This window comes from Odontesthes bonariensis, chromosome 3 (assembly GCF_027942865.1).
Source record: "Odontesthes bonariensis isolate fOdoBon6 chromosome 3, fOdoBon6.hap1, whole genome shotgun sequence".
In the NCBI taxonomy this organism is placed as follows: Eukaryota; Metazoa; Chordata; class Actinopteri; order Atheriniformes; family Atherinopsidae; genus Odontesthes; species Odontesthes bonariensis.
Window position 1 is genome coordinate 26,672,812 of NC_134508.1, and position 14,688 is coordinate 26,687,499.

General features: G+C 39.9%; 2 protein-coding genes across 2 annotated transcripts; both read right to left on the reverse strand.

Annotated features, from left to right (window-relative positions):
* Positions 1 to 12: 12 nt before the first annotated feature.
* fam83e (family with sequence similarity 83 member E) lies at positions 13 to 7,340 on the reverse strand. The gene is made up of 9 exons (XM_075461322.1): positions 7,101 to 7,340; positions 6,260 to 7,008; positions 5,634 to 5,780; positions 3,066 to 3,190; positions 2,555 to 2,980; positions 2,233 to 2,283; positions 1,935 to 2,148; positions 1,630 to 1,842; positions 13 to 900 (listed from the first exon to the last, which is right to left on the reverse strand). Exons 2-9 carry the CDS (start codon positions 6,722 to 6,724, stop codon positions 736 to 738), a joined length of 1,806 nt encoding a protein of 601 aa, XP_075317437.1. The 5' UTR covers positions 6,725 to 7,008; positions 7,101 to 7,340; the 3' UTR covers positions 13 to 735.
* A 592-nt stretch (positions 7,341 to 7,932) lies between these two features.
* On the reverse strand, positions 7,933 to 12,313 carry emp3a (epithelial membrane protein 3a (MAM blood group)). The gene is made up of 5 exons (XM_075462187.1): positions 12,196 to 12,313; positions 9,636 to 9,740; positions 9,350 to 9,452; positions 9,088 to 9,228; positions 7,933 to 8,383 (listed from the first exon to the last, which is right to left on the reverse strand). The coding sequence occupies exons 2-5, from the start codon at positions 9,711 to 9,713 to the stop codon at positions 8,208 to 8,210; spliced, it is 498 nt and encodes a 165-aa protein (XP_075318302.1). The 5' UTR covers positions 9,714 to 9,740; positions 12,196 to 12,313; the 3' UTR covers positions 7,933 to 8,207.
* Positions 12,314 to 14,688: the final 2,375 nt, after the last annotated feature.

Genomic DNA, 14,688 nt, shown 5'->3' on the forward strand with positions numbered 1-14,688 from the left:
ACACAAAAAATATGAGGGTTTTGCATTTGTTTTATTTTCCTATGACGAATTCTGTAGCTTTTTTTTAAAATCAACTATTTAATGATTATTTCATAACATTACACCGACGAGTTTTCTCCACCCGCCGTTCCAACAGGGGCGAGACCTTTAAGGCCATAATCCAACTTCTGGTTTTTGGTTTCCAACTTCTAAAACTCACTTTCAAAAACCAAGTCTGCCAAACCCTGTGTCTTTATCTCTTCTCTCTCTCTCTTCACAGTGATACCGGCTAATCTATAAACAAAAGTTTGATTTATCTCCTTCTTCATATGAATGATATACAGTTCTGTAGCCTATATAGTTGCACCAAGTTCACTATGTAAAAATAACAACATAACACAGCCCAAAGACTACATCTCATATTTTCCACCAAACAATCAATCACTTTTTTCTCCTCACTTCCAAGAGTGGAAGTGAAGTTTCACAAAGCAAAACGTTAATTTGCTCCCACTTCAGAGCTAATATCTTCAACCAGCTGTGTAACTACTTGTCTGCATGAATGCAAAAACATCCGTACTTTTCCAATTATTAAAACAGTTTACATTATCCGTGCTGAGCAACATTGTTTGTGGTATATTGTTCATTTACAACAATATTTCAACATATTTGAAGCATTTGGGATTATATTTTAAGAAATGAACACTGCAGGCATCCCCTGCTGTGCTTCCCCGGTGACAGGAGATTCATCCTCCCTCGTCAGTCATATTTTCCTTCCCTCTTTGTCAGCAGCCTCCCCCAGTTGGAGCTGCGAGTCCTCTCTTTGGGTACAAAGGTTTCAGAAGCTCTGAATAGGGAAGATTTTAGTTCATCGTTTCTTTTCTTCATCAGGGCTAAAGCAGGCGTCGCGTGATCCGGCTCAAACTGCAGAGACAACAGAGTGACAATAAGAATATAAAGGTTGAGAGGTGATGACTTTTTGTTGTTGCGACAATGACTTGCAATAATCAACGCTTCGGTGGTTGTTTCCATCAGGTTCAAGAGATGATCATAGGGATGATTTGTCTCTTTCTTTATTCTACTAGTTTCTTATTTCTCTTACTTGGTACTCATTTAGATTTCTAAAAGTTCTTCATGTGAAACAATTTGACAGCAAATTTTGTCCAGTGAAAGTGCTTAGTTACTTTAAAAAACAGGCACCCTTTTCTATGGATGGACTTCGTCAAAACCTCTATTTTTGTGGATTTCCTAAGGTATCTGGCAGGGTTTTTTCCCCCCTCAGGGTAAGATTGCTTTCCAGAGATGTAAATAAATAAACACATTCAGTGGGTGACTTAAGAAGGGGATCATGTACAATGACAGTCGTTGTGAATCAAGATTTGATCCACACCTTATTCCACTTGATTCTTAAGGGAAACAAATGTCCAGACCACGACTACACAACCAGAACTGTTGAATAAAAAGAAAAAAGTAAACAGAAGAATGATGAAATTACCCCCTTGTTAATCTGTCACCAGTGTGTTTCTCATTTGGGTGAAACAACCCTTTGTTTCTGAGACTCAGAAAGAGTAAAGTTTATAAAAAAAAAACAAGGTTGTCAGGTCAAATACTCATCTGTCCTTTAAGGATACACAGAAACATGGCAACACTCACGCTTGCTTGAAACCTCGGTACTGGAACTCCCCTCCCATAGTGATCTACATCCAGACTCTGCCCGCTCAGGTCCAGCATGGACCGGGTCCGGTCCGACACTGTAGAATTCAGCTCTCTCCTAAAGAAGCTTGACGTCCCCTGAGGAATCCTCTTCATGATGTCACTTATCGAGCTGAAGCTGTCAGATTGCGGCACCTTCAAGATTATAGGCCTCTGAGTGAAGGAGAGAAATGCATCTCAGTTTCTCCAGCAGCTTCTAATCAAACTTAACTCAAGTGCTTTGACAGCTAAGAGCAGTAACTTACTCTAGAAGTCAGTGCATTCTCCACTTTGGAGCTATCTTCCACTGTTGCTCTCTCCTTTTCCAAATTTTGCATTAATCCTGACCGCTGCCATCTCTTAGTGTAAGACTGCGTGTGCGTTGGATCTGGTGCTTTATCATCGAGTCCTGCTATAGTTCGGTCATATAAATTAGTGTCTTTCTCAATAGAGAGTTGCCTGGCGATGGCATGCTCCAGCCTGCAGGAGAAATTGGTTTGATTTTGGGTGTGACATTTTAATAACATCACATTCTGTGTTCTTCTTTTAACTTGGTGATTTTACCTTTTCACTCTCTGTGTAGTTGGTGGGTCTCTGGACAAGTGCTCTGCGTTGCTAAGAAAATATTTATAATCCCAATCAACAATTTGCTTAAAACATTAACAGAAAAAAAAATTCAAGAAAGTTTCTTTAGCCAAAATTATGGGCTGCCACAAAATATTGAAACAACACTGTTCTCTGCAGGGGGAATTACTAAAAGAATGTAACAGAAACTAAAGACATACTTTAATACCTTAGAATGACTTTCATCATGAGATGAATTCTAGTTATAAATGTTAGATTAATGCACACTGATGGATAAGTCAAAATAATCTGGGTACGGTACCTTCTCTTATCCATAAGGTGCCTCTTGTATGTAAGTGTGTCCACAGTAGGTCTGTCACTATTGTTTTTGTCTTGTGGAATTTCGTCAGCCATAACTTCCTCGTGTAGCTCAAAAGGCCTGCCGGGGAGGCAGCGGTCTCCCTGAACAACACCCATCGCTCCCCAGTCCAGGACGCTGTCTGCAGGTGGCGACGGAGGATTGATTGTCCCAGGCTCCACACAGAGTTGTTTCTGAGACCTGAGATGTGAAAAGTCTTTAAGCTGATGAGGCAGATTTGCATGAGTACCAGCTGTGACTCTCAATGGTTCAGGGGCTGGACTTGAAGCAGCAAAAAGGATCCTGAACTCCCTGTCAAACAAGTCAACGGCCGGTCCCGTCAGCACGGTGATCAGCTGCCGGTGCAGGTGGGCGTCTGTCCATGTGAGACTGCAGAGTACAGCAATGACTTGTTAGGTCACTCTCATGTGATTGAGAAAGGAGAAGAGCTGAGGAGACGTCTATCTCTGTTTACCTGTAGCTGCCATGAATCACTGTCTCTAAATCCACCAGAAGGTAGTTGTCTTTCAGTTCCCCAACCACCATTCTTCCACTTCTTGAGCAAAATGTTTTCCCTCCGAGAACTCTGACCCTCATGTTCTGTCAGATAAAAAAAAACTTCATGTGTACAAATTTTCATGTGAAAATCAAGATAGCATCCCACTAAATGTTTATCTCGGGCAGAATGTAAATGCAACAACTTGCTGAAATGTTTGAGGAAGACATTTCAGTAAGGCCAAGAGTCAGTGAGGTGATAACAAGTGAAAGTAGTGCCTTTTCCTGTCCGGACTCTATTTGTATGAGAAAGCAGTCAGCCATCGTTTCTGGAGGGTTGCTGAGCCTGAACATCCATTAAGAAGCTTCACATCCTCTGTGGACTAATCTGTATTGCACTGGTAGGCTTTGATGCATTTAAATATTGTAGAACTGTTTAAGTAAAATCAACGCATGACTTGATTTCATATGCGGTCAGACTAACATGTTCACATTGAAGTATAAGTCTGGTTTTGGTTATGCTTACACAATAATTTGTTTAATCATTGTGTCAAAAATGATGCCACAGACGGTAATCCACCTCTGAAAACAGACGGGCAGTCCTTCAGACTCGGCATAGTGAAAATCTGAGTTTCTTTGACACTTCAGACACAGCAAAAGACATAAAAACCACTATGGATGGTGTCTAAGACAGAAAAGAAGCCTGAAGAATACTGGCAGGATGTTCAGTATGAGCATGTTTGGCTCAGACAGGGTTCAGCACGTTAAGTTTGAAGCTAGTCAGGACTATACAGGCCCAACAGTGAAGCACCGAGGTGGGCGCACGAGGGAAACTGCTGTCGGAGGGGTGGCATTTATCAATGGCAACATTAATGTTTGTGACACTATCAATATAGTGACCGACAAGAAGAATCCCAGATTGCAAAAGCTTTGCAGAAGAGATATATTCCAGCAGGATAACAATCCAAAACACACTGCCCAAATCACCCACAAGTTTTTGAAGGAGAGAAATTTTCAAAGTGTGATCTGGCCAAGTGGAAAACATTGGAGGTATCTTAAGTAGAAAAGTAGAAGAAACAAAACTCTCCCAGAAAAAAAGAAGCTGAAAAGATTTATCTCCGAAATAGTGTCAGAACAGAGTATCAAGTTTAAAATGAAAATCCGCAAGGTGTTGATAAAATATCTGAATCTCCATTATAATCACTCTGCTGACTACCAACCCTAACCCTCGTTGCCATGAGTTACCTGTACTTTTGAATTTTGTAAATGTAAACTGTAAGTTTTTAATTTCACATCATACCAAATACCCAAGAGTTTAACTCAAAAGTAAAGAAATCATTGAGAGGGATCATTTTTAAAATCACCTGACATCCAAGCAGTATTAGACAACGTCTTTATCACCTCAGAAGTAGGGATGCGAAATGAAAATGTTAACAAGCTTATTCAAGTTGGATCATAGTCTGAGAATCCCTATGTACATTTTCATTGAAGTATTCAGGCCTTGGATCATGCGTGCATGGCTTAATCTAAGTTTCTTTTCATCTCAGTCAGTAGGATATTTTCCAGAGATCACTTTTCGGTGGAGAGCACTCAAATGCATCACATCCAGGATTGGAGAAAAAAGCAAAAACTCGTAAAAATGTAGTTAAAAAGTTAAAAGTAAAATACCCAAAAGTGCTAAGAATTCCAAAAACAAAACCGACCTGTAAAACAGGACAGTGAAGTTAAACGAAGAATCTGGCGAAGCTTGGAGTTATGAATACAGCTGATGTATTTAACTGGAAGAAGCCAGTGTGCTGATGAAAAAACAGGTGACACATGAGTGTGGGGACCTTCAGTGGAACGATAAGGGCAAGAGAAAAGAAAAACAATGCCAATCAAAGTCGAGGCATTTTTTCCTGGTTGCAATACTACAGATTCCTAAAAAACACTATTAGAACATGCGTCTCTTTGCACATACCAGCGTACTGGTGAGCACGTAAACACAGTGTTGAGACCAATAACCTGTCAGCATCGGCCAGTTAGGACTTTAAAATTTAACTTTGAGTAAGAGAAATGCTGTTTTGTTTGAAAATATCATATATACTGTATATATATAATATTACAAAAAAAGGACTGTTATGATACCAGATCTTAAGTTCACGGTTATTGTGGCCAGCCTATCCCAGCTGTCATTGGGCGAGAGATGGGGTACACCCTGGACAGGTCACCAGTCCATCACAGGGCCACTCAGAGACATACGTGACAACCATGCACGCTCACACTCAAACAGGATCTTCATCCCTTGAATATAGCAGAGACAAATTCCATGTAACCAGTTTTGCTACATGTTGCTTAGTGCATATTCCGGGCATAAGCATGCCAAAGTAACATGACACGCTTGCAGTTGAAGAAATATGTCTTTGGAGTACGCATACAGTGTGCTGAGCCTCTTATGACTCTTGAAAAGGACTTGTTAGAAATCTCTGTCTCATTCATTGCCACGTCAGACATGTATCGGGGGATGGCTGCTTGGTGTGTTGAGTCTTTGCTGTAGGTGTGCACTCACCGGATGCTTTAATCTGTTGAGGGTGAAATTCTCTTGAATGGACCTTTGGTTAAGGAGGATGTAGACGGGGACATTCCGAGAGGCCGCATTATGTAAATCACCAATTATGGCGCTGTCTGTCAGTCTGTTGGTCACGATGGCAATTACCTGCACAACACACAAGTGATTTTGAGAAAATAAAAGTTTTGGTTTTTTTTTGTATGGCAAAAGGATTTAATAAGCTGTTCAGAAAATAGATAAGTAAAAACTGATGAAAAGAATCTGCATGCTTTGAAGTGATGATCCTCAAGCTGGTGAATGTTTTTGATTGAAATAAAATGAAATAATTAGTGTTATTATTCGGATTGTGTCAAAATGCACAGACATCACTAATTGTTCATTGGAAAGGTTTATAATTTAGTGTGTATTATCAGATCATGTCTAATTGGCAAACAACATGTTTTATTATTTTTTTTACTAGTAAAAAAAGTATGAAGAGCTAACTTACAAAAACTAAACTGACTAAAAAGTTTATTTTCTTCCAAAATGTCATGGTGCAAAAGTCGCTTTTTTGCTTCAAGGCTACCCATATGGAAAGCTGTGCAGTGGGTATCCATGAAAATTCAACCCATTTCATATTTGCGTACTTTTCTGGCCTTCTGGAAGTGTCGTCTGATGACCTCTCTGACGGGTGGCTCTCCCTCGGCAGGAGGATTGGTGTGGACTGCTACACTTGCTCCCAGCACAAAGAAGGGTTTGATAGGCCAGCCCAGCTCCAGGTCCGGGGGTAGTATGTCTGTGTGGTTGGGGCAGTAGGTGGAACAAAAATCCTCCATCTCTGAGCTGTTTTCCACGCCATTCTCCTCTTCTACCTGCGGCGGGTTTAAATGAAAGCTCTGAGCCCAGCTGGTTATCTGGCTGACCTCTTCGGGAGATAAGAACCAGCCAGAGCACTTTGGGCCGACGGCGCTGTAGAAGGCCGCTGGTCCTTCACTCAGGAGTCTTTCCACTGCTTCACGCTCCTCTTCACAGTAGAGGAACTCCGGGGAAGACTTATCCACTGGCAGGAAGACAGCATTCTCATTCAGACTTTGTTCTTGGGAGTTGGACATGACTGCAGCGCTTTGTGTCTCTGGGAACAGATTCTGTGTTTCAGAGTTTCCACCATTCACAGGAGAAGTGTGACAACAAGTCCATCTCCAGCGAATTCAAAACACACTTCTCCACTTTCACTCACTCCTCTGGCACAAAGTCAGAATGATGTCAAGAGCCGTCCAAAGTACATTAGATAGGCGTTAGATAGATCTTGCTAGTGCCAGCAGTCTTGATGGCTTCTCGTCAGTCCTTGCTGATAAAAAGTTTGATTGCATTTCTTGGTCTCCAGCAGCCTTTTCCTCTTAAACACGAGAAAAAACACCAACAAGTTAAGGTGACCGGTTTGCTTGCTGACCTATGATAAATACTATTTCAACACACAGTGAAACTCACCTTCTGTGCAGCTTTGTCTGTCAGGTTCAGTAGTTACTCGTCGGCTCTCGGGAGCTCTGTTTCGTCATAAGTTCCCTCCCCTGTGTGAGTGACACACACTGCTCTATTTTTTCCACGCCTTGTTACTGACATTGTTCTCAGATTCCAGACATTCAGTACAGCTGAAAGACCGCTTCACTGTGCAGATACCCTGTCATCGCCCCGCTCCATCTCCAATGACTTTCTCAGCAGTGTTTAGACAAAATCAGTCTTATAAAGTCTAGTTTCAGTATCTACACCACCTACATATCTGTGAGCCACGTAACCTTTACCTGACAGGAGGAGATTTATAACATTGTTTGTTTTTTTCTTTTCTCTTCTTTTTGGACTGGTCCAGCCTGATAGGTGGGTTTAAAAGATATGTGTAACACTGTTAATCATCATCTGGCCTCTGCATCTAAAGCCACAAGTGCAACCATAGCAATTTCTTTTATATTTCTTTGGAATCTCTTTTTGTGTCGCCGACACAGACACACGCCATCTGTTGATTTTTACATATTTTGCTCTCTAATTCTTCAGAAAACAGTGTGGACATACCTTAACAAACAGCAACTGCTGCAAAAATGACAAGATTACACGACAAAGAAGGATGTGAAGCTTTTGCAGCCACTATGCTGTGTCAGAGGATTGCACCTGCTCTGTGTTACACATAAAGCTCAAAATCAGGCAGGATTACACAGTTTAAACACAGGGATGCTCTTTGGTAGAGCTGACGTGTGGCAACAATATGTATTTTTCTTATTTAGATACAAAGCAAACCATCCAAGCTCAACACAAAAATCACAAAGAAAGATTTAACACAAGTTTATTTATTTATTTGCTGATATGTCTTTGCCAGAATCCTTCATGCATCACAGCATGGCTTTTTGTTCAATCACAGATTGAGATGCCACCAAGATGATTTAATGTTCCTCATACCAGAGGAAGAAATAAGTTGGTTCATTAACGAACTACATCATTTCATTTCATTTTCATTTCTCAGGCATCTTTATCTGTGCTTAACTGGAATGTGGTTGAAGGGACACAGGAGCGTGACACTCTCAATAGCACACGCTCTCTTGTTTTGTCTCACTGCTTTTTGCGCAGGTGGACATACAGGACTCCACTAATGAGAAGAAGGGGGACACACAGCCACGCCAGGATGAAACAAAAGCCAAAGCGTCCTTTGCTCAGATCTCTGGAGTCATTCAATATCTCCTTTCTGTGGAAGGTGAAGATAAGGCAGGCGGCAAAGTCTGTGAAACCTGTGAAAAAAGAATTTCATATTTAACTACACGTTAGAGGATCCATCACAATACTGGTATGCATTTAGGTTTGAAAATAATTAGACATTATTCAGCAAAAAATTACAGTTACAGTTATGTTTTAAATACAGACACAAAGTGCAGAATATCATCCTGAAATTGAGGCTTTTCACATCGCAAATCCTTTCGTCTAGACCCAAGGGCATCACCAGAGAATGAACAATGTCCTCCCTTATAAAGCTTTAACAGGCTTTTCCTGCAGGCCTCACTCCAAAAATGTCCACACTTAAAAAAAAATCACTGTTCTTAAAGGATGAAAGTTATCACTTTCGACCAATTTGTATGTTGATCCGAGGATTGAAATCTGTTAATATTGGGCCACAAATTCCTTGGCAGCATTTGATGAGGACTAAATGTGGCAGTGCTCAACACATCTTTGGCGCTTTTGTGAGCATCTAGAGTTCAGTGATAATTTTTGGACAAATTTGAGCTCTACAACAGGTGGCTTCATAGAAAAAGCTTACTTATGGGCCATTTCACTGCAGTTTTTGGTATTTTTGTGAGATCTGTTGATAATGAGAAAAAAAAATTCTGATGAAACTTAGCTAATATCAGCATAAAGACCTTAAAGTCCTCAAAGGAGTAAAGATGTAAAATGGTGTCAAGTCTTTTCACAGTGATAAAGGAAAAAGCCCACAAATAACCTGCAAAGGCCTGGCAGAGGCCTGTAAAGTAGAAGAGGCTTCCTCTGGATAAGGTGAACAGCTGAAACAGGAAGACCAAGAAGGAGATGGAGGAGAAGACCACAGAGAGGACCATGAGGGCCTGGACGGACTGGAGCCAGTCTAGGAGGACAGAAGCCGTGTAAGACACTGCAGTAAAACTTAAAGCTTATGACTGTTAGATGACATACAGTCACTTGCAACACGGAAAACATGCAATGGATATATTTTGATTATGATTTACCGCTTTCAGTGGTAGCAGCACACAACCAGGTTTGAGTGGCATTATCATAGAAGCAGTTATACCAAAGGTCAGTGATTTCTGAATCTGCCCATATCCACCAGGACTGCAGAAGAAGACAGAAAGAAAGAAAGCACTGATTACTCCAAAGACAATTTATTATAACAGGACATTGCACAAAACCACAACTATGTTGATGTGTAGCGTCTCTGCGTTTGGTTTCTTAAAGAGAAGACTGCAGTGTAAGAGTGACATCTAGTGTAAAACCTGAGTTTTGCTTATATCTCACCTTCTCCAGGGTAGCGATGAGGAGCATGACCAAGCTGACCAAATGCAGCACAGTTATGGATATGAGCAGAAACACCATGGCTATTTGGCGAGAGACCGTGGTTTCCTGCGTACAGGCAACAATGTGAATTTTTTAATGAATGACAAAATCAAAGAAATAATCATTTTTGGCGATTTAAATATTTTCCAAATTAAGTACGGAATTGCTTAGAATACAGACTAAACAGTGCTGCTAAGTTTGACTGCAAAGTCAAAGAACCATTATTTAGCACTATTGCACACGCATATGAAAATTTGAAATGGCTGGCAGATTTCCGTGGCCTGAAACACTTGACCAAAAACTCTTTGAGCACTTTCATCACGCATCTCTGCATCTGCGCTGACAATCTCTGTACATTCATCAGCCCACAAGCATGAAAAGGAGGTGGGGTCACTGTATCCTCTGTGGAGTCTCTGAGGAGCACATCAAGCATTAGCCCCATGTGACCTCTGCAAACAAACCTCTGCCCTGTCTACCAGTGTTCTGACAGTTTTTCTGTCCATTTTGTATGAATCCTATGATAAAGGATGATAGTCCATTATTGCACTTGACGGTGTTGGAGGTATTTTCACCTCAGTTTTCAACTCATTCCCTAATTGTCAACATCAGAGGAAACTTTCTTGAGTTGAAGTTAAATTGCAAAACCTTTCATGGATAGTAGGGATTGCATTAGTCACATTGTTGCGTAAGAGTTTTTAGTTTTAGTTCCCTATCTTGCTTAAAATGAAGAAATACAGATTTTTTTTTTAATATATATTGCCTTGCCGACAGGGCAAAATAATAGAAAACTATCTTCAAAATATGTATTTGAAGTTATATCTTATAACTTAGTAAGGGGGGTTCATTAACAGGAAATGTTCTTTTTTTTCTAATATTCTAATAATAATAAAAAGATTGGTAGTTTAAAAAAAGAAACGATAGATGGCAAATTTTCCTCGATTTTCATCTGGATTAATAAAGAATTTATCTATCTGTCTGTCTGTCTGTCTGTCTATATGTCTATCTTTCTAAATAATGTTAAAAAATGTTAAATAATGACACCCTAAAATTTTGGTTTAGGGAGGGTGATTTGGAAAATACATGTAAAAGACAATACAGTAATATCTAAAGTCCTAAACCTTGCAAATGTGAGGGCTAGTTAACATATACAGTAAGTAATTACAACATGATATATAGTAAATAGTATTACATCATTAAAAGTAAAAACAATCTTTGCAGGTTCAGGAGGACAATGTGAAAACCACCCGGTAGAACGGATCTGAGAAAGTAAAGCAGCGCATTGATGCCAACTACAGTCATCAACACAGTAGTTTTCCAGTGAGGACTCTGTAAATAAAAAGGTACCGGTTAATATCATGCACACACGCCTGTTCAACACAAGACTGACTCTGAAGTAATGTTTGATGTACACAGGGGTCAGTCCTTATGTGTATGGTTTTAGTTGGTACTCTGCATTGCCACTCTGCAGTTATTCATATCTGGACTACAAAATGGCCCCTCCAAACTCCTAAATTTAGAAGTATGTCTTTTAAAAATATAAATTCAGTTGATAAAAGTTGATCAAATAAAGTCACTTTTGAGACCAGATCTATTTGGATGTATTGATGACTAAATTGTTTCTGAAAGCTTAATTATCAAAAAAAATTGGGGGGATTTTTTTTTTTATTTCTTCCAGAGTCACATCAAGACAAATTACATTGCTAAAGCCCCACGTTGTGCTGTTGTCTATTAATACAGTGATATATTGTATTGGATAGTTGTTCTTCAATTCTCTACATAAAGTCATCGGTCCTATCTTAAACAATAAACAAATGAGATGAAATCCAACCTGTTCTATCAGTGTGATGCTGAAAAAAAACGGATGTCCTAACTTAGTTATTGTAATATGCTGTTCTCTGGTCCTCCTGTTTCAAAAGGCTGCAGCTAGAAAATGGGCTAAAACCCGAAAATCTGATCATCGTTATCGTGCAGGAACCCCGGAAAGACTGATAACCTTTGACCTGCACTTCAGATGGTGTCACTATTTGATTGTTAATCACATGTAAGGGGAATGGTTGTTTGCCAGAGACATAATGATCTGCGTGAATGTGTTGTGAAAAGTGAAAAAAAAAGTGAAAAGAGTTGGACCCTCTTAAAAATCTTCACTGTGAAAACCTCTGAGACATGGATGTTACGCACTTCCCCTTACACGAGCTTGCGCTGTTTGTCTTCTCCAGCAAAGAAACACGAGTTTGATTACACACCCCTACATCTTGCTTACGTAAGCGTTTAAGGTCCCTGACACAGACAGATCCATCGTAATGGTCACAGAGAGCCTCAGCAGCACATAACAATTGAGGAACAAAAGTAGTATTTTTTGCTCCTCCAAGTAGTATCATTCTAAAGGTTAAAACATACAGTTCAACTCCTTTGGTAGAATTCGATCACATGTGCTTCTCTTTTGACATTAGCTTCGTTGTAAACAATTTCAGTCACTTGATTTTCACAGAGTACAACAAAATAAAAGTAAAGAAAATCTTACCCGCTATTTTTTTAGTCTAAACCCTTTAATGACAAAGTTTCCCCTTTGTTGCTCTCCACTTGGTCCTCTGCTTTCTTTTTCCTTACAGCTCTAAAACATGAACAGAAGGGTGCAGACTGGTAATGTGGAGTAAGATATAGGAGGAGTCCTCAACACCCATTTCCTCAAAACTTTCCCTGCCCACCCCCCCCCTCATAGCTGTGGTTTGTACTAACTCAGCACCAGAAATGGCATTCCTCTGGACCTGTGTAAACAGAACTCATTCTCCAATGCTGAACTGCAGACATCCAGTGTGTTTTGAAGTTAGAGAAATAGCATGATAAATAGATCAGGTATCTGTCATTCCATCAGGAGCTGGGAACAAAAAGAACCGAACATACTGAACATATTGAATATAGAAGCTGAAACATATTCTTCAAACGTCTGCTGGATGTTTGGGCTGACGGCGATTGGGGTTTGTGTCATTAACTCCGCATTTTTGTGCCAGTGCTGCACATGTTCTCATGCCGTTCATCCAGCTGTGCGGGAAAACTGCGAAACACTTCCTATGTGGGCCAGTTGTAAGACAGGAAAGGGCCGATTAGTGTCTGCTTTTAGATGCAGGAAACATCAGACCACTGAGGACACAACACATAGTGTTTCACTCTGTTTTTAATCCCCAGAGAACATATTTATCTGTGCATACATCCAACTTCATTGCGTCATACTTACATGATAGAAATTCCCTTGAATGTGTAACCAGGGGAAGATAGGAAAGTCATACTGTCTGGTCAGCTCGGTCTTGGGTCCCTTGACTCAGTGCAGGTGGTGGGAGAGAGAAGGATGATAACAAAACTATCATCAATGATGGACAATGTCTCCCACCCCATGCAGGACACCATCAGCGCACTAAGGTCCTTCCTTCCTGCTGCTGTCAGACTGTTTAACAACCAGTACTGACCCCCAGTAGACCACACAGGTCAGGACTCAATCACTCAAATACTGTGACATAGAAATAATAATGGGCAATAACCACTATTGCTACTCAACTAATGTATTTTGCTTTGTGTAGTCCCACCTCTGGGAAGTTGGATGTCAAAAAGAAGAACAGGCCATTCACTGCAGAAAGTAGCACATGTTGGATTGTGTTTACTTAACAGGTAACACATGTTTTACTGTGGGGACTGACAAAAGTGGTGCCACCTGTAATAATTTCATAGCTTTGGGCATTTTAAATCTGTAACAGAAATGGTTCTTATTAGGCTGTTCACACGTCCTGCTCATGAAATCATGATTTGTGATGAAACTTGTTGGAAAACTGTCAAATAAGTCCCTTTGTTACTCATTGATAACAAAACTAACCAACAGTTTGCAAACAATTATAGCGAAAAACAATTTGTTAATCAATCGCTATGCTATCTGACAGAAAATAGCAAACTCTTATGATAGTCACATAGAGCACCTGCAACGGCATTGCTCACAATTTTCCATAAATGTCGATAACCAACACAGTCGGTACTGATTAATCCAGACTGAATATAATCATCGGTTGCAGTCTCATTAAAAGCTGTTACTAAATTACAAAGCAGAATCAGAATCTTGTTAGAGGGCGTCACCAGGAGGCCTCCAGACAGTCTGAAGGGAGGCTGAGGAAATATTTACACTACTTTGAACTAAAAAAGAAAAGACAAGAAGCCAAAGAAGAGCATTAAAGTAAAATTCTGAGTTACCTTTGATGTTGTCTAAATTCAAACGTTATATATTTATTTCAGGCTTATCTTGTCAACTGGACTGTGACAGTGGTCGAGACTCAGATGGAGCTTTTTGGCATCATGGCTGAATTACTGAGTGAGTCTGAGTCAGAGAGGATGCTCTTGACCCTGTACACGTCCAAGAATAGTGCAAAACTTAACAAGTAAAGTAAGTGTGGAAAGAGACTTCTGTTCCATACAACTCATTTCACATTTTCTTTGCATGTAGGCCCACGGTCAGACTTTGAAAACCTCTGATCTGCAGTATCATCGTGTAATAGTCACATGTGATATTTTTCTTTATCAAAAGCTTTTTCGTTCACTACTTTACACATTGTGATAATTCTGCCTCGATTTTATATACTTTTTAACACGATGTCGTAGAGTGTTAGTAGTGGAGTACTTAAATATGATTCATACTTTCACGAACTGACATTTGTCTTTTGTTTATCAACAAGCAGTGTTTCCCAACCCTTTTTTGGCCTGAGTACCCCCTGAGCCTTCTTGTCACACCACGAGTACCCCCTCACACATACAACGCGTGCGATGATTCTCCAAAAGTAGAGCAACACAGTGGTTATTACATGAAAATCATTTTATTTAATATCCTTAACTTGAACATAAAATTCTCAGGCTTTCTCTCTCTTTTTTTGTAACCTCAGTTGAATTCAACATAAGAATAAAAAACATTTTCTTGAAATATAAATAATTAACCAAAATTGTATAAATACTAAATCAAAATAATCTTCCTTTGTTATCTAAC